The sequence below is a fragment of the Diadema setosum genome, chromosome 18 (assembly GCF_964275005.1).
Source record: "Diadema setosum chromosome 18, eeDiaSeto1, whole genome shotgun sequence".
In the NCBI taxonomy this organism is placed as follows: domain Eukaryota; kingdom Metazoa; phylum Echinodermata; class Echinoidea; order Diadematoida; family Diadematidae; genus Diadema; species Diadema setosum.
The window spans coordinates 1,576,862-1,600,713 of record NC_092702.1 but is presented as its reverse complement, the minus strand read 5'-3'; the positions used below and the strand labels follow the sequence as shown (position 1 = coordinate 1,600,713).

The 23,852-nt window shown below is 35.9% G+C and overlaps 1 protein-coding gene across 1 annotated transcript in view; it reads right to left on the bottom strand.

Moving 5' to 3' along the window:
* Window positions 1-23,852, bottom strand: part of LOC140241820 (uncharacterized) — a 97,697-nt gene that overhangs the window by 56,705 nt on the left and 17,140 nt on the right. Inside the window, exon 2 of the mRNA XM_072321575.1 lies at window positions 8,796-9,046. Coding sequence (XP_072177676.1) covers window positions 8,796-9,046 — 251 coding nt within the window. The remainder of the gene's footprint in view (window positions 1-8,795; window positions 9,047-23,852) is intronic.

Sequence of the window (23,852 nt, the reverse complement as noted above, 5' to 3'; positions counted from 1 at the left end):
TACAAATGTACAAAATTTGGTCCACTGCTATGAAGAGTGCTTGATTTGTATGCAAGACCTTTTGTTGAGAAGAACTGAAATGTAATAAAGATGCGATGAATTTATCTCTTACATGTGTTGGTTTTGTGTGTGTGTGTGTGTGTGTGTGTGTGTGTGTGCGCGCGTGTGTATATGTGTGCGTGCACACATTGATGGGATAACAGTTTGCAGAGTTTGTACAAGTAACATCAACCCATTTACAATTCTTGGCAATACTTACTTTTTTAATGCATGTTGGTAAAAGTAAAAGTTTGGATAGAAATGGACTGATATGGTCTTTTCTGACTAAAGGGTCACATGCAACTTGCCACAAAATGTCTTCAAATGAGGAGGTAGTTTTGGACCCTAGCACTCTATAAACTCTTACGATCCCGAGTGATTGGCCTAAAGCAAAAAAGCAGACGATACCAGACCATGATGTGGTTTTTTGAAGACAGAAATTGGTAGCCATCATGTACTGGTCTTTCCTTCAGACTTCCGCACCTCAGGGAGAAATTTGGAGGCTTTCTTCGGGGTCTTGAGACAGTGGTAGCTGATAAATTGGCACAGTGACTCCCAAATCTGATATTATTGTTGACAATTTTTTTCTCCAAGGATATTTTGATGGTTACTAACCACATTCATACGATCCAACCACACCAGTCTACTTCTCACTGACCAAATGCAAATGTCAGTCTTCACCAGGCCTACTGGATGCATCAATCATTTCAGGCTCTTCAATATTTTCCTGCTCTTGTTAAGTGCACTCACACTGACAGTGAAATATTTCACTCTGTATTTTGCAATGTGAACATAAATAGACTGCAAAATACATCACAAAATACCATGGTATTTAGGGTGGTAATTCAAAATTCGTTAGAATCCCAACGATCATACAGCAGTGCATTTCATTGAGAATAGTGACAACAAATTACTGTGGTATTCAATATCACTGTAATTCCAATGTGAATGTACTTCCTGGTACATATATGAATTGGTAAAGGGTGCTAAAACTAGGTGAATAACATCTTTTACATGATGATTTGCCAGTTTTTTTTGTGAACAACAACTACTGTATAAGCTGTCATTTTTGCGAGGGTTTAATTTTCACAAATTCTGCAAATCACAGTTAGATCGCGACTTTAACAGCACGCGAAAATGTCTCCATGCGCTTGGGTAATCGTGCACTTACGTTAGCGCCGGCGTCAGTTTGCGGAAAAAACATCTTGTGAAAATGTCTATGACCTATTCATTAGCGAAAATATCTGTACACGAAAATAACAGCGTAGGCCTATACAGTATCTGGATTAACTCATCACCTACAAATGTAGTACATAGTCAAATGTTTTTCTTGTTTTGCAGGGGGAAAATTACTGCAGGTCTCATCAACATTTACTAATTCTATCTGATATCATTTTAAATGTTTTAAATATAACTTGTAGAATTCTATCTTTAAGGCTGAACTTTTTGGTAACACACACTCATATAGTACACTAAACGCAGGAATAATGGTCTCATAATTTATGCATGTACGTCGAAGTAACTGTTATACCTTGTTATTCTGTTACAGGGCCCCCTATACAGAATAACTGTGTATAAACCACTGCTGGGTCTACCCTGGGTATTGAAAACTGAAAAACTGAATAAAACAAATAACAAAAATTTTTAGCTAACTCCATCTTGATGTTATGTTGATACAGATATAGTAGTGAGTTATCTTACTGCTCTGTCAAGGGCAAATCAGAATCAGCCATTTTTCCTTGTTCCCATTTAGTTCCAATAGTAGACAGCACTTTGTTTGCATCAAACCTTAGAAAATTAACTCCAAGTTGACAGCTAACTTTCAATATCAAGACTCTCATGTTCATGCCATCAATAATCACAACCAGCTATAAATTTGTCTTTTGACAATATCAATCATGAAGAGAAATTGTTGGAGTCATGATAAAAATGTAATGATTTCTCTGTGTCATAATAATGTTAATCTAACAGTCCCATGATGAAATAATGAATTTTCCATCATTATGATTACTTTTTTTTTGTTACCATGACAAAGTGTGCATTGTTTCTTTCTTTTTATAATATCACTCATGCATATAATATATTGCATTAAAAGAAACAGTCATCAGATGAATGCAAGACAAATCAACAACTTGTACTGTTTTGAATCATGTTTTCTTTTTCTTTGATGATGGAAATAAAACTATTGAATTGAATTGTATTGAATTGAATTGAATTAAATTGAACTGAATTGAATTGAACTAAATTGAATTGAATTGAATTGAATTGAACTGAATTGAATTGAACTGAAATGAATTGAATTGAAATAAAAATTGAAATGAATTGAACTGAAATAAAAATTTTAATGAATTTTGGTATAAAAAAATAACAGCAAAAACAGTAAAGAAACCTGGGCAGGACAGGGGATTGAATCCTGAGGGTAGCTGGCCGAGCAATTTGGTAACACTCTGATTGCCTGTAGGGTAAGGAAGTGTGAAGTTAGATACCGCTGGGGAGCATGTTGTCTCAAGTGGTATTAATTACTCCATACTTGGGGAAACACCCGAGCACACACTTAACACTTAATCTCTCACTCTCCCTCTCTCTCTTTTCCTTCTTATCACAATCTATCTTTTTATAATACCTTAAATTCTCAACCTTCAACCATCAACTTGACAGTCTTACCCCGAGTCACCCTGGGGCTTCATGTAACCACAACGACAGATTGGAATGTCTCAATCAATTAGCTTCACACAATATTTAAATAACAAGTCCTTTCTGGTCAGAAACTGAGTTAACAGAACCAAGAGAGAAAAAAATGCTAAAGAGATAGTTGATATTTGCAGGGATCAACAGAATAAATTCATTATTCATCAACTATTTTCAATGTACAAGCAATACAAGAAGGTTCCGACATATGAATCAAATGCCTAAATTAAGATTGTAAACATCTTTGAAGACTTAATGGACTACATTCCCTGGTAGGAGTAACTTTGGCAAGAAACTTTACTTTTTTTTCAAGTGAAATTATCCAAAATCTTATTTGAAACAAAATTTAGAGTTCTGTCACATAAATTTGGCTCAGATATATCATAAAACTAACAAATGCTGATTTTTCTTGCAGTTGTGATGAAATGTCAGTTGAAACCATGTTGAATTCAATGTAGTTTTCATATTTCAGAAGAAACAAATGAGTTTGTTTTTATTTCAAAGGCTGATTAAAGAGCACTTTGTCATACCAAATCTATAACAATACGATGAAGCTGAAAAGCACTTCGTTTCTAGCCCAAGCTGACAACAGTTTCCCATTTTCTTATGCCAGATCACACAATCCTACACTCCTTATGCTGCTCAGTGGAAGAACTCTCCCTTAACTCTGCACTATCGCCATGACGGCAGACATCGCCGTGACACCGATTTCTTGGCTAATTGGCAAAACATCGGCCATTCTCTCAGCCTGGTCATCACGGACAAGGCCAGTGACACGTCCAATACTATGATGAGGAAGGGTGATCTCTGAACGACTTATCTCGTGGGTTTGACTGTAAGGTGCGGATCTACTATCAGGCTACATTGTGCAGCCTTATATGACCGACATTGGAAAGGCTAAAGTACATGCACATACTACTATCACTTCAAGCAATGGTTTATGACAGTCTTGCCTTTTGCATCAGTCACAACTGCATTTATTTTTTTTTTTCTAAATGAGGTCTTGTATCGAATATGTCTACTTTCACTAAGTAATTTGTTTGTTTATGATCTGATCATTTTGTTATCTATGTATCACACTATTATTGTTAACAGTTATTTTAAAATAAATGCAGAAAAAGTATCTGCAAATAAACAAATGTGTACATTATGATAGCATTGATTGATATGTAGTGATACCTTGATAAAGTCAAAGATAACAACAAAATAAGGTGATTTGGCGGTTGAAAACTGGAAAGCTTGATAATGGTTAAAAATAGAACACTTGCTATATCATTTCCTGTTCAAACTTGAAAGTTTATGAATATTTTGAAAAGCAGAAATTGCCCATATTTTTGAAGCAACTTAGTTTGGTATTTGTAATTGATCTGTTTTATTTAATTGTTTGGTCCCACTGAATCTGATTTTAAAGGCCCTTTTCTTACATTCTTGCGCTTTCCTTTAAAAAAAGAAAGAAGAAGAAGCAATGAATGAGTATCACTCCAGAATGTTACACAGCTCCTGCAATCGATATTCTCCTAAATCCCATCATCTCAAAGCTGCCTCCCAACATCGTACCGAACAAGTCATTGCATACTTAGCCTAGTCAGCCTAGTCTCTATTATCAGACATTTTTATTGACTATGAGATATATACTTTCTAGTCTATCACAGTCAATTCATTTATGGAAATCTCCATTTCCAAGCCCCAGGCTTTTGTGTGATATCGTCCTTTGACTCGCGCATCTCTGTAAATATTTTGAATGTGATTTTATGAAATAAATAAATTGAGGTAATAATTAAGAAATTAAAATGACTGGCAAATATTATTTCTCCTCTATTGAAGAGTCCACAACAGCCATGCAAGAATGGCACCACTCCATTTCATGATTTCATCAAAGAGCTTGCTCCCTTATCATTCAGCCTTAGGAGTCATAAAGGGTCTGAAAAGGAGTCTAAGCCTGAAACTTGTGTGCAGTAATCAAAATGACAAGTTATTGCAATTACTAGTCATACGTCTGTCAAAGTGCATTCACTCTTTATTTTGTTGCAGGAGAAATGAGACTGGGCACATGAATACAACAATCTACAAAAGGGTGGGCTGCAGGGCAAGTCGAACTGGAAGAAATCAATTTGACTGGCTGAAAAGAATAAATTAATGTCAGTTTGTCCTTCTTGTAAGAATAGAAACCAAATTCTGTTGCTTTGCATTTAAAGACCAATTTAAAGATAAGTTTAGAAGCCCTGGGAACAATTCTTTTTTTTTTTTTTTTTTTAATGAAGTGTTTTTATATATTCAGCAATAATCAACCTGACTTGCAATCATACCTGTTTCTTGTTGGCAGCGGAACACTCAAACACTTGCAGACACAGTAAACATACCAGCAATGGAAGAAGACGTAATACAAGATTTGCCCCCCCCCCCCCCCTTCGGCATTTCCGGTCATCAATAACTCTAAGCAAAGCAATCTAGGACAAATATATCATGACAGTCTCCACCGATAATATCCTAATGACTGTCAATTATTATTTACTAAAAAGTAGCTTTGATATGCCTTTCAAAGTACAGCTGGTATCCAATATGGTTTATGAAAACATTATTGGATTCTTCCTAAAGATTATACAGATATGAGTACATATTTAGCTCCCATACAAAGATGAATTACATGATACACTTTTTTTAGATATTAGTGGTTCAAACATTGTCACGGTGGCATTTTATCATCTACATCGATATTGTACTTTCACATCTTGTGGCTCATGACCGAGCAGTTAACAAAGTTGAAATAAACAAACAAAATAGTTCAATATTGTTCCTTATTCATGATGATGATATTTGATAGGTCATAGCATATCTGAAGAGTCTTCAATTTAATGAAATATCTGTTTTTTATGCTTTTGTACAAGATTTGTAAAAAGAAATCACTCAACACTCCACACTAAAAACATGTAATGCCACTCTCTTGTGATGGTCACTTCAATGTGTGTTTTTTTCAAACTGAGTTAGATTAAGTAAAACTGAAATATTGAGGTGTAAACTGCTGGTGCTTGTGTTCTGAAAGGCAAAAACATATTGCAAAATACTTTTTGATAGCTAAAATTGAACAGACAAAGGCAGTGAAGGGGTTAAAGTAATTCTATTTAATTGTTGATCCTTATCAATGTGCAGGTTTGCTTGTTGCTTTATTGCCAGCAATGGGTCAGACATACCTTTTAATATCTATCTAACAGTACAAATAAATCTTGAACTTTGAATAATGATAAAAGCTACCTTCTCTCCAATAAACCTATATTTTACAAGCGCTTGAGATGATTCATTATTGGAGTGATGTACAAAGTACAGTTGTGCAGCTCAGCTCTGTAATATGGAGTATACAACAAATAGAGCCAACGTAAACCCCTCTTTCTGTTCTGTGTTTGGCAACATCAGTTTTAATGGGTGGGTCTAAGAGAACCTTAAATGGTAAAATTCAGACCTGCAAATATACATATATTTTTTTAGTGTTGTTTAATCTAGTTAATACAACAGAACTTGGTTGAACTTGCTTGCATACTTTATGCATTTAGGGCTCTATATACTTCCACACTTTGACAAATATCAAGATGATTATGTGGATATATTCTGCAGCAAAAGCTAACAAATGAATTTCTGTAAGGCAAGGTAGTTTAATTTCTTCAGTGAATTCAAACAACGCTAGAAGATCAGTGTGCAGTTTATTGCTCTCTTCTTTGTTTTCTAAAGTCTGCTCTGAAACTAATCTTCATGTTTGTGTTTAATAGAGGTAAAGAATTCCTATTATGTGTATATACCCTCAAGAATATGTTTTAATTTCTTTGCATTTTCTCTGAAATCACAGCTCATTTGGGAATTCTTTGAAGGCATAGATTTGTAACAGGAAGAGGTTTTCTAGTGGAATTTACTTGCCTGATACTTACCCCATACAACTGAACCACAATATGCACAACACACATCTTTAACATCATGCATGCACAAGCATATGTGTGCCTATCCATATTGACACCACATGGGGACTTTGTACCAATGGTCGTCCAGGCAACAGAGTTTGTGTTCTCTTTCATGATATTCTCATCATCAGAACTCGTAAGGGATCATCACAAAATCTTGAGTTCTTGCCGGAAACATGCTTTTCCTTCCATCGAATAACAAGAATACCCATGGGAAAATCCGTTCTAAAAAGTTCATGACATTCTTTCGGCTTCTGTAACACAGTGCTTTATTAATGCTACATGGTAAGCATCGTTATTTTCTTCCTCGTAAACTGCATCCTAATGGAGATGCCACTCCTGTCTCCTCAATCATGGGTTAATGAAGTATCCACTAATTAAACGTATGATGGCTACAACCTTCACACTTACGACAGCTCCGGTGTAAAAACAAGCCACGAGGGCGATGTTTGAACCTGGTCTGTCGCCACGGGAGACAATGTTATGATAAACCTCCAAGCTTGGAGGCACAAACATTTTTGCTACTAATTGTCAGGGGATTTAACAATTTGCACTGGAAGACTTCAGACCTGTTAATGATAAATGATATTCTGGCAAACAGGCTAAAAGGGCATAGCAAATCACAAACAGCCTGATACTAATGTCCTTTTTTGTTTCCATACAGAATCCATGTTGATTTCATGAATTTTGATGTCATTTATAAGTATCACCTGAAACATAGTAAAAGGGATGGTACAGTATTGATGGAGATGAGAATTGGGCTTTTAACTTTTTGCGAGATACCAAGAAAACACTTATGAAATAGTACAGAGCATACCATTTTAAGAGAAATTCAAAGTTTATTTGATGAAAATCGGGTTTGCAATGACTGAAACATCGAAAAAAAGTAAAACAAAGCGATCGTAATAAAGTGTGGGTCCCACACTTTAGGTAGAATCGTTTTTGATATATCTGCCATTTCAAAACCAATTTTCATCGAATAAATGTTGAATTCCTCATGGAATTACATGCTCTTTCATATTTCATAAGAAATTTCACATTATCTCACCAAAAAAGGTTAGAAACCTGAAATTAGGTCTCAAACCAAAACTATACGATCCCTTTAACCCTTTGTGTGGTTTGATTGTCAATTGGCACTGAAAACCCCATAGCATTGTACACAATGTCCAAAGTCTGGGGCAAAGAAAAGGTTAAAGAGATGGTATAGTTTTGGTTGAGAAGGGGATTCAGATTTTAACTTTTTTGTGAGATATTAAATTAGAAACCACTTATGAAATATCAAAGAGCATAAAATTCTATGAGGAATTCAAAGTTTATTTGATGAAAATTGGTTTGGAAATGGCTGAGAGAGCCACAAGCAAATTCCAACAAAGTGGTCCTACTTAAACCCACCATTTATTAGGACCTCTTTGTTTTTGGATATCTCAGCTATTACTGAACCAATTTTCATCAAATAGACTCTGAATTCCTTATAGAATTTCATATTTCATATTTTTTATAAGAAGTTTCTCATTATCTCACAAAAAAAGTTGGAAACCTGAAGCCCCATCTCAACAAAAACTACACCATCCCTGTAATCCACATGGTCATGTGAAACCCTCATTACAGGTGCAATAGGTTATTAAAGTGCAATCATAAAGATGTGGGGAAGAACAGACTTCAGGGGACAGGCTGAGCAGAGGAAGGAAAGAGGAAGGGAAAGATAAAGACAAAATAAAGTAAACAAAGGAAACAATGAAAACACTGAATATAAAAAATGAACAAACAAGAGGATATCACGGTCTATTGCGTTTGGTATAAAGATGCGTACTTGGCGCTCTTTATACAGTGCCTCATGAAAGGTAGAAGTGGCAGCCAACACATCGCGATACTCTTCATTTCCTAACATCTCGTGACAACTGATCAAGTGAACTCTGCTATTGTTCTACACCACAATATTCAACCTTTTCTGTTTTAATACATGTATACAATTTCTAAGTCATGTAAAGGAAACTACATGATGTACCTATCTTTTATTCTCTCTTTTATGAATATAGAAATATAGATATGCATATATTTGTATACGAATTCATGTCCCTCAAAACCCATACGAATATGGAGTAAGAATGAATGAGCTCAGTGTACCTGCTCTAGGGAGTCCCTGCAAGGTCCACATTCCCCCCTATCATGGGCCGCATTGTATACAAAGCACCCCTCCATCGCCACGGCGTCCGTCCATGACAACGTGGAGAGAAGCCCCGCCTGCTCCCAGCTGCACACTCCCCAGCCCGGAGCACACAGGTGACTGGCATTGCCAACGTGCCCCTCCCAGCTACCAGAGCACACTGCCAGGCGGTCCTTGCTCACGAGGCCCTCAACTGTACCATCAGCACAACCTAGAGGAAGAATGGAGAGAAGTAGATTAGAGGGGTAAAAACCTGTCTTCAGTTCTGGGTAGGCTCCAGAAACGCTAGTGCAAAAATCTGGCCTCTGTCTTACGATCAATCAAAACATAATATCACACTTTGATGCTGATGTTAACTTTGATAATGATTATACTGGCCACGCCCATTCAATTATGATCACAAGTTTGGAATATGGTTGATGACCTGCCAATTCAATCTCCACAATGCTTTACAAAACATTTCAGATACATTCTATACACAACCTATAGGCCTACTTTGAAATCTAAAAAGGAATCTGATTTAAAGAGAGAATTCACAGCCACCTTCCATTTAAAGCACAGCTCATCTGGTTCTAATATGCAACAAGTAATCTTCTTGCATCAATATCATTTCTTCTTATTCTCTTCATAGTGTGACAAACACAAAAACAAACACAAAAACAAACACATTGGACTGAAAGGAATAATCAGTGATGGTAAATTCCACATAATTGCATCAAGTTGTTTCAAGAAGAGGCTGATTAGCTACCTAGAAAAGATCAGGCAGAAACATCAGCAATCCTTCAAAAAGATGGATGATCTAGTTAAGAAGCAGAAATTACATCTGAAAAATTCACTGTTTTCCTCCCTGCCTCCTCTCGCAGCTTGGGAGCTTGTTGCCATGGCAACCTACCAGAACCAATCATGCATCAGCAATGTTTCTTCATCTGATATCTAATTGCAGTATACATCAAGCAGAAAACAAAATGTGAGAAAGTCTTTTAATTACATTTGTCAATAATGGGCCATGCATAGAGTTTTATATGATGATATATGAAGTCATTCCAACAGCAACTAACAAAGATAGGTTGTCAATGATGAGTAGCAGAGTTTCTAAAACACTACAATATTCCAACATCCCTTCATCCACAACATTTATCATAGGTAAAACCACCATCAGGGACCCTTTCCAACTTCGCTTCCATACCCCAACCTCTCCGCAGTTGCTACATCTCCATAACTGCCAGACCCATTAACCAGCCTCCCCCTTTTCCTGTCATCACAATACTGCTTGATGTCCCAGATCATCTACCACCAATGGGGCACTCCCAGGACCCAAAATGATATTAGAATCCATGCCCAGCACCTCGGGATTAGGGCCAAAACCCTCGATGAGAAGCCTTCAAAGTTCGGAGGGAGCGAGGGGGCTACGCTACACGGCTGATAAATGCTCGAAACTCTCCAGTGGGGATATTCTGTGTGATTCTGCCTAACCCCGTCCCCAACTGCAATCTCCAGTCTAATGAGTTTCATGTCTAAAATAACACATTTAGGTGGAAGGGAGTGCTTGTCAGGAGAACAGCACAGTTTAAAGGGTTGGTATAGTTTGGGTTGAGATGGGGCTTTACAGTTTTCCAACTTTTTGTGAGATAATGAGAAACCTCTTACGAAATATTAAAGAGCATACATATTCTGATAGGAATTCAAAGTTAATTTGATGAAAACTGGTTTTAAAATGGCTGAAATATCCAAACACACCAAAAATCCTTATAAAAGGTGGCACCCAACTTTTATTAGGACAACTTTGTTTTACTTTGCTTTTAGATACATCTCAACCATTTCAAAACCAGTTTTCATCAAATAAACTTTGAATTCCTCTCAGAATATGTATGCTCTTTAATATTTCATAAGAGGTTTCTCATTATCTCACACACACAAACAAAAAGTTGGAAAACTGTAAAGCCCCATCTCAACCCAAACTATACCAACCCTTTAAGAGCTACCTTGAAATCAATTTGGGACAGCCAGTATCAGAGGAAAAGCTCATGTAGCTAAAAATATACCCAATGAAGAGACAGTCTGCAATATTGATATGATGCCATGCAATGTATTGATATTCAGGATAATGCACTCAGCTTCATTTTGGGGGTTCATTTTTAAAGAAATAGTTTTCTAATCAAGCTTGCAGTATAGGATTATTATTGATTATAGCAAAATCTACTCTATTAGCACGGAATACAATTGATTTACCTAGATCTAAGACATATTTCATCGTGGAATACTCATCAATTTAATGGGAATACTGACTACACAATTTAAAGTGGCATTTCCTTTGTCAAAAAGTTCAACCTGTTATCATGTTTCCTTTATATTACAGATTAATTAACAGAAATACAGGAAAAATATATCAAAAGTATCATTTGTTATGGAAACATCATTTTCTGGCACACATGCCTACTCAGATCAGTGTGGGAAGTGTTGCTGGGTATTAACCTTATATTCTTAATCCAAATGTTAATCCCCCTTAAGCTTTGATTTCCGATATAGACGTGTAACGCTGGCCTAGGTCTTTAACAAACTTAAATGTACACTAAAGTATAAAACATTTTTATTTCAGTTTTAGTATACTAGTTAGGATATGACAGTATAGGATATCTGTTTTAAAAATAATATGGAAAATAAGATATATTTAAGACTCTAATAGTAGCACTTGTATTCTGTGCTTTCTAAGTTTCTTAACGGAATTTGTTAAATCATATCATGGACTGCATGCACAGAAATCATTGTCCATTGGGCTGCCCTAATCTTACTTGCTATTTAAAGGGGATGGCTAGTAACTGATCAGTGGGAATTAGTGGGAATGCTGGGGGATGATTGTTCCAATCCTTGTGGGATTCATTTAAGAGTACATTATATATCTATTGTTGTATGAAAATTATTTGCTTCAGAATGGTATCATATTCAAGTAATGTGCAGTTTAATGTTTCCAGGTTACCCCATCACTGTACAGGCATGCTAACCTGGAAACATTAAACTGCACATTACTTGAATATGAGACCATTCTGAAGCAAACAATTTTCACACAACAATAGATATACAATGTTACTAGCCATCCCCTTTAAGTCAAACACATCTTACTCATTGATCCCCTCAACATAACTGTGGTCAGTTATACTTGGTAGATCTTGTTTATTTTTGTTGTTTTTTCTTTGTTTATAGTGGAGTTTGGAACAACCATGACTATGCAAAGTATGCAATGTATCTCAATCTGAACAGTCTTTGTCCAAGACTGCACTGATGTTCAGGCGAGATAGTAACCTCATCATTACACAGAGATAGGAGGAGAACTCAATTACACGGGAGAAAGGGAATGTGTTAGAAAAGAGTGGATTTAGGATGATAACACCTTTTGCTGGTGCTATAAATTTTATGCCTCGTTATCAAAACGTTTCCTGCCCTTACAAGCAAACGCTCATTAACTATTCAATCAGAAGGTAAAATCCTTTGTGAAAACACACCCCTGGCTATGGATTTATTGGCACAGTGTTGCTGGAAAGCCACAAGTGCCAATCACAGGAAATCACATTCACGTTCAGTTCAGTCAGTTCAAAATGTCCCTGCCATGCCAAAACATAATTGTCTCAGTCAACAAAAACATGAATTCAACCACCATTTATCATTTCACCAGCAGAGAAAAGAAATATGTCACATAAAGACACAAATAATGATGGGCAGTGATAAACAGCTCCTCATAAAACCTCCCAGGTTGACTTCTACCTTGATTCTGCTTGAAAACAACTCAGCCTGAACAATGAAGTAAAAAGCCAAGAGTGAGAGAAATCAGAAATATAATGGATTTTATCACCATGACATGAAATATTTGTCAACAAAAAGACTAGAATCAAAGTTGATTGATTTGGGACAAACCAGATGGTAGCATTCTGCACATATATGGTTTACCTTTAGTAGCACTGTGTATCACTTGCAGAAAGCAGTCCTGACATAAATCATATATCATATAAAATCTTGCAGAGGGATGCAATATATTTGGCAAAAAAATACCGGTAAATGGATAATTGACAAACAGTAAAAAAAAAAAAAAAAAAAAAAAAACCAGCAAGATTTTGTTTTCCTTTTCTAAGAAGAGAACTAGACCAGGTAAATTAGCAAAGAGGTTGAATCTTAGCCAAAATGCCAAATATTCATATGTTGTATATCTCAAAACTGACACTTGGGCATATCATACAACAACGAATAAAAATTTGTGGAGCAATAGAGAGAAGAGGCTGACAATTTATATATACGAGTATGTAATACAAGGAAGTGGTGAAGAAAGAAACTAGAAATGTCGCTTTGGCGACTGGTATGCCTCCGCCATAATGCATGATTTTCCCAATAGGTCTAGATAGTTTACATGTGGACAATGTGTGATTACATTTTCACAAAATTGGCAAAATATTGAAATGACAAGTTTGTCACAAATGTGTTGAATGTTCACCTTCCTTGACGTAGGTTTAATTGGATGAATAGGAGAGCATGTATCTAGGGATTTAAGGACTTTAACTTGACTTTGACCCATTCATACATTTAGGCATTGAGTAATTTTCAAGGTACAGGTGTGGAGAAAAAGTGCAATTTCTGAATTGAATAGTAAACTGTTACCATTTTCATCTGGCCCTTGACCCTAAAATTCATAAGATAATCACTTTCAGGTAGAACATGCATAATATGTACTAAGTTTCAAGATAACTTGAGCCACTTCGAGATATGGAGGAAAAAGTTAGTTCAGCACTTTCACTTGATCGTTGACCTTTTGACCTTTGAGGCAAAAAAAAGAAGAAAAAAAAAAAACTTTCCAGAGAATTTCTATTAGGTTACACATGCATACACCAAGTGTAAAAAAATAACCCTGCTGGCATTGCATAAATATGAGGGTAATAGTAACATTTTGAAGTCTTGCACTTGACCTTTGACCCCTGACCTTTGACCCCATGAACCCTACATTCTCTAGATAATCACTTCCAGTCAGTACATGTAAATACTATGTTCCATGAAGATACCTTGAACAATTTTCCAAGGTATGGAGAAAAAAAAGAAGTTTTAATATTTTTACTTGACCTTTTGACCTTTGACCTCTGACCTCATGACCCAAACTTTCACCAGAGAATCTTAATTGGGTAATACATGTATACACTAAGTTTCAAGAAAATCTCTTCAGGCATTCAATAGATATGGTGGAAATAGTGAAATTTCATGTATTTGACCCTGACCTTTTGACCTTTGACCTTTGACCTCATGACCCAAACTTTCACCAGAGAATCTTAATTGGGTAAAACATGTATACACTAAGTTTCAAGAAAATATCTTCAGGCATTCAATAGATATGGTGGAAATAGTGAAATTTTATGTATTTGACCTTGACCTTTTGACCTTTGACCTTGAGCATGTGCACCCAAAAGTTGATAGGCACAACTTCACCCCCTAATACACATACATGCCAAGTTTCATTAGGATACCTCAACAGGTTTCGATAGTTACCTTGTCCACAAAATTCATTACGGACGGACGGAAGGACGGACGGACGGACGGACGGACGGACGGAAGGACGGACGGACGGACGGACGGACAACCCGAAAACATAATGCCTCCGGCACCACTTCGTGGCGGAGGCATAAAAAAAAAGAAAGAAAAGAAACAGTAGACAAGATATATACTGTATCCAGATAAGACCATGTAGGCGACTTGTCGACTGAGCAGGATGAGATGAAATCCTTGAAATGCAGAGAACAAAAGAACAAATACTTGAAAAACATAAAAGGAAAGAGAGGAAAAGATACATAAGAAGAATAAAGATAAAATGATTATAAATACAGTAGGGATAAGATGAGGGAGAGAAAAAAAGTTGAGATATATGTGGCACTGTCTCCTCTGTCTCTCTCTCTCTCTCTCAGACGGGTATGAAACATATCTCTCCATCAACAGATCACGATGGTAATACAAGCTGGCAACATACCCACGTGTCAGATATGATACGATTCAAAGCAATTCATTGGCATTGTTCGGCTTGTTGGTAGGTTGCAGGCATGAACGTATCGACATGGGAAAGAAATGCATTGCTCTTTGCGAGTCACATGGGTGAAAGTTTGGTCGCTGAGGTCCCTACTAATCTGCTTGGATAGACCATTTAAATGTCACTGAAATACAGTGTATTCACTGATGTTCCAATGTGTGTGTGTGTGTGTGTGTGTGTGTGAGTGTGCTTTAAAATGCAAAGGAAACTTGATGATACTTAACAAAATGATAATTTACTCCCAAACATAAAATTTTTCATAAGTAACACATTTCAAATGATTATATATTGACTGGCCATCAGTTACGTGCTGACTAATCATCACAGATTATAGTTCAGTCTTCTTCTGACAAATGTAATCCCCTCAGCTAAACAAATACATCAGTGACACATTATGTCTTTGAGTGCTTAGAGACATTTCATGTGATAATGCACTATATAACTATTGTAAATCATTATTATTATTATTATTATCATTATTATCATTATTATCATTATTATTATCATTATTATTATTATTATTATTATTATTATTATTATTATTATTATTATTATTATTATTATTATTATTATTATTATTATTATTATTACTATTATTATTTATGTGAAGCTGTAACACAACATTGCATGTACACAAATATATTTAGAGTGGTTGTCCTATATATTTTGCCCATACACACAGTAATGAGGAAAAGCACAAATATAACAAAGAGACAGTGTGAATGCAATTCTATTTGGAGAATTGCACAAAGCTATTTAATTGTATATTATGATAAACTTTGAATTTTACACATTCTTTTAACTCTCTATGACAATATAAGTTAAGATTACACTTGAGAATGATTATGTTAACTCGATTTTCAATAATAACCTTTGACATGGCTTTTTTGAGTTGTCATGATTTTTACTTCATGCTTTTCCTCCTCTCTGAATCAATATTCATTGTTATGATAAAGATGTGACATGCAAAGTTTCTTATATTCTGAGTCATATTGCATAATTAGATTAGTAATTATTACCCATGATATATTATTACATATATCATGACATATAATTACGATATTACATATTTTTCTATATAGTGATCATAATAATTTGAATAATTAGGATCATATCTAACCTTTTGCATCTAGAGTTTCAAATAGTCTGATGAGATGAAATCATTTAAGGAAAATGAAACCAAAATGCACATTAATTTGTGAATTAATGGAATGCAGCAATATTTTGTATTTTCATATGAAATTTGAGGGAAATTGGACCGCCCGTTCAAAAGTTATGAAGTTTTCAAATTTGGTTTTGCTGTCGCTGAATGAGAAGACTAACTCACTTAGTGAAGTCATGTGTGGACATCAAGAAAATCTAATATATTTTTACTTTTTCAGCATAATGAAAGAGCACTTGACTTGGGGAATAATGTTACCCCTCAACGTATGTCAGTAACAATTAAGTTGAGCGAATGTGTATTTTCATTAAAAATGATCTTTTTTTTTTCAAAATTCTCTTTATATTTCTTGTTTATAGTGTTGTACATTCATGACATTACAATCTGGAGTAGTCTTCTCATCAAGCAATGTCAGCACCAAAATGTTAAATATTTATAACTTTTCGATTGATTGTCTGATTTTCTTCAAATTTCCCGGATGTGTTCTAATATTGCTTCATTCACTCAATCTACATGTATATTTGGGTTTCATTCCCCTTTAAAGTTCCATACTGTGCCTTGTACACTTGAGTCATACATTCCTTTCATCCAAAATATTTTTGGGACATATTCAGGTTGCTGACACATCACATTAGCAAGTCATAAGTATTAGGTTGGAAATAGGGCTGTTGATCGACAAATCAAATTCTTAAAGATGCTTTACTTACGGTAATATAATTTTCACTTCATGAAATAGGGTCAATGAGTGACAAATCATAGATGTTTAATGATGCCAGGTGTACAGTGACAGAATTGTTAGCTTTAAACAGAGTAAAACGTGTATTGTTATTCAATACAGCTATACAAAAATATCATTTTAATAATATAGGAACTATTGTGGCAACTGATGACTAAGAAAGGATATCAGTTACTCAAGTAACTCTTTTATGATCAAACAGTTCATGGTGACATGAGAAATGCATCAAGAGATCATCAGTTTTGTTCATAGGCCAAAATACATCAACTTTATGATTGAAATTGGTGCAATTGTTATTAAGTACAGCTGTAAGACTATATTATTGTGACAACTGACCAAGAATGGATATTAGTTACACTAAGTAACTATTCATGATTAAATAGTTCATGATGAAATGAGCAATACTTCAAGAAATCATCAGGTTCTTGGCCATGGTATTTCATTTCCTTATGATTTGAAGGTTTGCAGGTCTTCTCTACACTTTTATTACAGACACATGAAAGCAATCAGCTGAGACATGCCATAGGTAACATAAGCCACTGACATACCCACATGTCAAAACGACAAGGGCTACTGTTGCAGATCGGGCTCCGTCCTGAGGGGGACCAACTTTGGGGTGCTCGTTGTCGGGACAAGAGGGTAGGAATGCACCCTGGTAATATTAGAGGGAATCTCTAACTTACAGCTGAAAGATGTCTTGTAAAATTAGCTAGTCATGGACCAATTTGTTAAAGAAATCTGGAAGAGGTACCATCTGCTTGGAATGAATGACAAATGTATGATAGAAACATGCAAATAATTTGTAATTGACATTAATCCTCAAATAAATGGACAGGACATGTAAGTCTTTTTTTTTTCTGGTGTTTAATATATACTTTCTTTTTATTTCTCTTTTTTTTTTTGTACTGATCACAACATGATAATAATTACCTCAAGCAATGTAAAACAATACAAATCTATTCCTTTAACTCACTGAGGATGAGTCCCGAGTATTCTTGGGCAAGTGTCTATGGCAAATGTGTGTTAAGTAGAAAAATCAGCCCATCATCAATGGGTTAAAGAACAATGATGACTTTTTTTAATGTTATAATCACTTTAAATTCATCACATATTTAAAATCAATATAAATCACTTGCAGATATTTTACTAATGAAATAACATACTAGGAGATAAATGGCACACAAAATATCTCTATTGGACTTTGTCACAGTACTTTGCTCATCTAATCTAAAATGAATTATAATGAACTTTGTGCATGAAGGCTGCAACTTAATTCATGCAGCTAATATACCATATACATTGCCTGATATTACAGATGCTCCTATACTATCATGCAAATGGGCCAGAAGATGCTGAATGATAAATGTCAGGGTAGTTTGTTAAAAACTGCACCATTTCTTCTGTTGTTAAAGCTGTGTAAACAAATCATGATCTGCTTTATAGACTTATCAGAGGTTGATATCATGTAAGCTTTTCTGCAAACAGGAAGTCATAGCAAGACACTCACTCACATCAAGAGTTTGTTTTTCTGCTTCAATTCTGCCAATTAGACACTCTAGATAGATACTAGATTTTAGACACACTAGATGGGTTTCCCTTGTCAGAATGTTGGGATCATCACCTTACAATACATGCACATGTTATTGGATGAACATACTTTATAATGTAAAGGATAATGAAGTATGGCAAATTTATTATTTTTTTTTTTTTAGTTAAAAGTATTGATGAGTATTCATAATCACATCTCATTTTTTTTTGTCTTCCTGAAGAATCTCAACAAATATATCTGTATAAATCCATGCACTTTGTCAAATATACTCATGCTAAAGGTGAAAACTCCATAAAAGTGTGTTATTGAGGAGCATAATAATTTTGCCTGTATTATTGCACAATCTTATTTTCTTCCTTCAAATTAACAATTAACATCGGCAAGTAATTTATTGTGTATTGGTAGCAAAGTTAACTTCATATCAGCTATTGCTTAACAATAACAAAATTGAAAATAGGAATCTATTATTATAATTATGAATTATGAAGTTTAGTTGCTGTATCTTATGGTGGATCTAGAATGAATATCTCAAGACAAAGACTTAGTCAGAATGAATTAATATACATCATCACCAAACACACCTTTAATCTTATCCCCTTGTTTATCCCAATCCTACACTCCTGATCAATTCCTTCACACCCGTCCTAATCACCTGAGAATGATTGGACAGTGTCCATTACAAGTGTCGCCTGAAGGTCAAGCCACTACCCTGGTATGTTGTAATGCACCTAGCCAGCGTACCTATGGAAGTGTCTGTATCGGTCACTAGACCATTCCTTACACATGGGATGATATCATTGTGCCTTTTGTCAACAGTGTCTTACACCATACTAATAATGTACTGTAAAAACAGAAATTTTTGCATGCATGAAACTTCCGCAAGTTTCACAAGGAGCCAAGATAATTGAAAATGTTTGTCTACACAACGCACTGAATGCCAGTGGCGATTCGTGAAAGCCTCATGCTGCTAAAAGAGGCCATCTGCTCCAATTCACCACATTTTCATGCCACAAATATCTATGGTTTTACAGTATTTATCATTAAAGCTTTTGGAACACTGTTTATGCAATACATTTTGTGGTGTTTTGTTTTCATGAATTTTATGCAATGGCCAAAATTTGTGAAATGAACATCTCATATGATAAAGATTGTCCAATGTTATATAAATTGTTGTTCAATTGTTTCTATAGAGCTGGAATTCACTAATTTTCTTCTGAAAAGGAATGATGCCTTTTTCTCTTTCAGTCATTGTCATTCTCAATCACAAATTCATTCACTTGCAAAATTATCTAACAAGTCCTAATACATGAAGAAATAATAACTGCAATATATATGACATATACAGTATGTGTCTGAGCATTAGTCTTCTATTGTAGCCAGTGTCAGGGCATCACAGTATATATGTTACCACTTGTGTAAATCTCAATACACATGTACAAACACATATGTGAATGAATAAAAAGATAATGTACAAACATAGATATATTCAATATTATTTTTTTTTTGTAACTTCATGAATCATGTACAATTTTTCCAATTTAACAAACAAAAGATATCAACTCTGATCCCAACGTTAATGCCCAAAAGTGCACATGTACATGTACTGTTATGTGGTAGACAGTACAATGTAGGCCTACATGAACAAGGTGTATAATACCGTTCTTCGCATGATGGGAAAATTTAACCCCTCCTGAAATTGTTGAGAAGTCCATATTCACGAAAAATGAGACTGCTATATAAATGAATTTACAGTATACTCTGCATACCAGTAGTATTTACAAACACCAATTTCATTCACTTGAAATGAAGGTCACTTGTTCTGTTTTCCTTGACAAGAGAATTAAAGTCTATTCCAAACTGCATGGCAGGGACCTCTTTGTACCCAGTTTCCACAATACAATAAAGTCATAAACCTATGTATCTCTCAACAATGTAAAGTGCTTATCTAGCTTATTGTAAATGAAATGCCAAACTGCCTAGAGACTCAATTTATATAATTGGAGGAGAAAAAATTATCACATGTCATCAAAGTGTCAACTTGACCCTGCTGGAAAAAGGGAACTGTCTCCACAGCTATCAAAATGTAAATAGCATTTGGCGACACACTGCAAATTTGAAAATATTTTGTCGCATAGCTGCACAGTAAACTCCATTCATCCGAGATGGTCTGTGTAATAAATCTTAGTAATAAATATAACAGGATCATCTATGGTGTGCCATGAATTAACTTTATAAAGAATGACTATATTTCAGAAACAAATCAGTTAAACCAATTATATCTCTTGGTGAATTAAAGCTTGAGTATTTATGGTTCATACATATTTGACTTGTCATATGTTATTACTGATCTTACTCAATGGCCAAGAGCAATTTCAGTTTTAAAGCAATGTCCGAATGGAGACTTGTCAGAAAATGATTAAAGTCTGCCCATTCAAGATTATACTGTAAAGCAAGATATATTTGCGGCATGAAATTTTCACGAGTTTGAGCAGATGGCATTTTTTGTGGCATAAAATTTTTGCGAATTGCCACTGGCATTCAATGCATATAATGCAGACAAGAACTTTTCTGTGTATCTTAATTTCATGAATCTTAGCTCTCGTGAAATTTGTAAAATTGAAATGCACAGGAACATTTCTGGCATATCAAGATAACCAGTATTCAACTTTTCCTCAAATTGTCTATTTTTCATCATGAAGTGGAGATATTCCTTATACGGTCAAACCTGCCTTTGCGGCCACCTGCCACATACAGCCACTAAAAATAATTCCCCTGGAGGAAAAAGCCATAGTGGCCAACTGTCTATAATGGTCACTTTTTTGTCTCCATTGGGTGGCTGCTATAAACAGGTTTGACTGTGGCAATTTTTCCCATTCATTGTGTTGAGCTTTTACTAGCTAATAGAATTTGAAAGGTTTGATTTTTATATCAGACTGTTGCATCATGATAGCCACTCATTTATTTTGACAAATGTTATCTTTTTCAAATCTCATTTGGGGGTTGGTCAAATAACCTATTTCTCTTCAAGATCTGTTACCACTTCACCATTTTAAAGGCACTAGCCCTTCAGTTGAAGTATGAACTTCTACTAAATATTTCAGCATGAGGTGACATCTATACCAGCAGAAGATGGCTCAATTTCAGCTCAAAGTATTAGCACTCGACTGGGGGGAATGAAGATATTCCTCAAAATAACCTCTTCCTTTCTTGAACAATTAAAACATTTGAAAGTCACTTTTCAATGAGGGGTTTAAGAAGGTTAAACTTCACTGTGATCAAGAATGATCCCCTGGGAGAATTCTTGCCTCATAATACATCAACATTTTAAGCTATGCTATTGAAGTCCCTGTCCTTTTCCAGACCGCCCATGATGTTCATGGCAAATGAGCTCTGCCCTCTTTTCGACACCGCATGCTTGCAGTGGATATTACCGAAAGGGTCAGCAAGCATCGTCGTCGTAGAGTCTCTCTGCTAGATCTGACTGGTAACGACAGGCAAGGCTTCCTGGCAAGTCCTCAAGGACCACACCCGATCCAACATCGCCACCTTGCCTGTCAGCAGCCACCCAAGTTTGCCCAGACCACCAGAAATATCATGACAGCACAACTGGCTCAGGTATTTGCCTTCTCAAGGTACTGTTGTACTTAAAAACACATCAATGCTTTTGGGAAAATTAACCCACACTCAACGGTAATCCACAGCTTCCCTGGAAAAGTCCATGGGAGATTTAAAATCTTGTAGGGGACAGGTTAAAGGAGAATGAAAATCAAATGTAGATATGTGAATTGAGTGAATCCAGAAATATTAGTAGACTACAATCAGTAAAGTTTGAGGGTAATCTGACAATCCCATTAAAAAGTTATGGATTTCTAATGTTGCAGTATGGCTGCTGATGGATAAGGCGGCTTCAACAATTTGTAATGTAACAGTATGACAACAATAAGATGAAAATATAAAGAGAATTCTGTCAAATTTCAATATGTATGAAAAGTACACATTCCTTCCACTTGCTATTGGCATATGCTAAGGGTAATATCATTCCCCCTGCTTACTGAAAGAGGTAAGCCAAGTGCTCTTTCATCATGCTAGAAAATGAAGGTATGCTGAACTCTTTTAACATTTTCTTTATATTGTTGTTGTATTGTCTTCTACAAAGATTTCTGCTTTCACTCATTCTACACATATATTTAGGTTCCCTTTCCCTTTAAATCATCCTCGAGAGTTGAGACCCCCTCCCTTATTGTTACCCCGCTCCATGAGCTGCTTGGAAGAAGCAAGGGGCAGCTAGCTTATAATGGAGAGTGATGGAATCTCCACCACATCTTGATTCTTAGGGGGATCCCCTGTGGTACCTGGGAGTATCCTGGGACCCTGGGAAGACTGATCAGGGTTCAAGACTCTGGCATGCTGTAAGATGCCAGATAGATTGGATATGGTAGGAAAACTCGGGGGACTGCCACCAAAACGTAAACAAATTCAACAACCGAGAAAGCATGTTGCACAAACAGTATCACGGGATGTGATGTGAACTTCAACAGACTGTGATTGTGGTTACATTTTCAACTGTTCTCGGCACTCATAGTAACTTCATCATTCTCATTTTTTTTAAGCCCATGCTGAAAGAATGACTGGTTTTCTGAGAATGATAATCATCAGATTGACAAGAGTAAACCTGAAACTGGTCAAATGCTTTCAGCTTAAAAGGGAACCCCTGAAAATTTATTAGATTGAAACTTCAGCAGAGAAAGAGTTAACCCAAGTGTGTGACTTTGTCCAGAGCAAAGAATTTGGAGTAGATTTTTGGAGAGAATTTCCCATGGGTATCTTCTTATCTACCAGACCTCTGGCCCAGTGTATTGATAGTGCACATAAGTATTTCATTTCAGCCACTTAGGCAACGATTAACACCAAAGACACAGTACCTTTGTACACCTGCACAACTGAGGTCCCCATTTTGCTATTATTTGATCTAAAAACTGGCAACCTCAGTGGCGAAGTGAGTGAAAACCAATACCGCTGCTTCGAAAGCTGAATTGTTCCAGTACAGAGCTGGCTTCCGGCATAAACAACACAGAGGCAGTTCGAACAAGGGTACAATCCAGGTGATACCAGGGTAACGCATTAAGAGGTACTCTCAACATCTCAGAAATATTTCAACATCTTACTTCTTAAGAAGGAAAATAAATCTCTGTTTGCGAAATGCATTTTTTACATCTGACTCTGTGTGTGCGACGACATTTCAGGGGTAGTTTGCAAGAATCAAGATGTCATGCGGGCGGGTCACCCGTTCGAATGCGCGCTCCACGAGAAACCAGAGAACTCTTCTCTGTGGCAACAGCCGCATTCCCAGGCGAACTTGGTGTTGGTTTTTGCAGCCCGACACTCAATAATCCACAATGCAAACCGACAAATGAATAAAAGCGCCGAGCAAGCCCCCGAGGTCCATAATCCACCCAAAAATCTCTTTGAGTTCTGACCCCCTGAAGGAAAGCCCCTCCTTAATAAACGGCAATTACCCAAT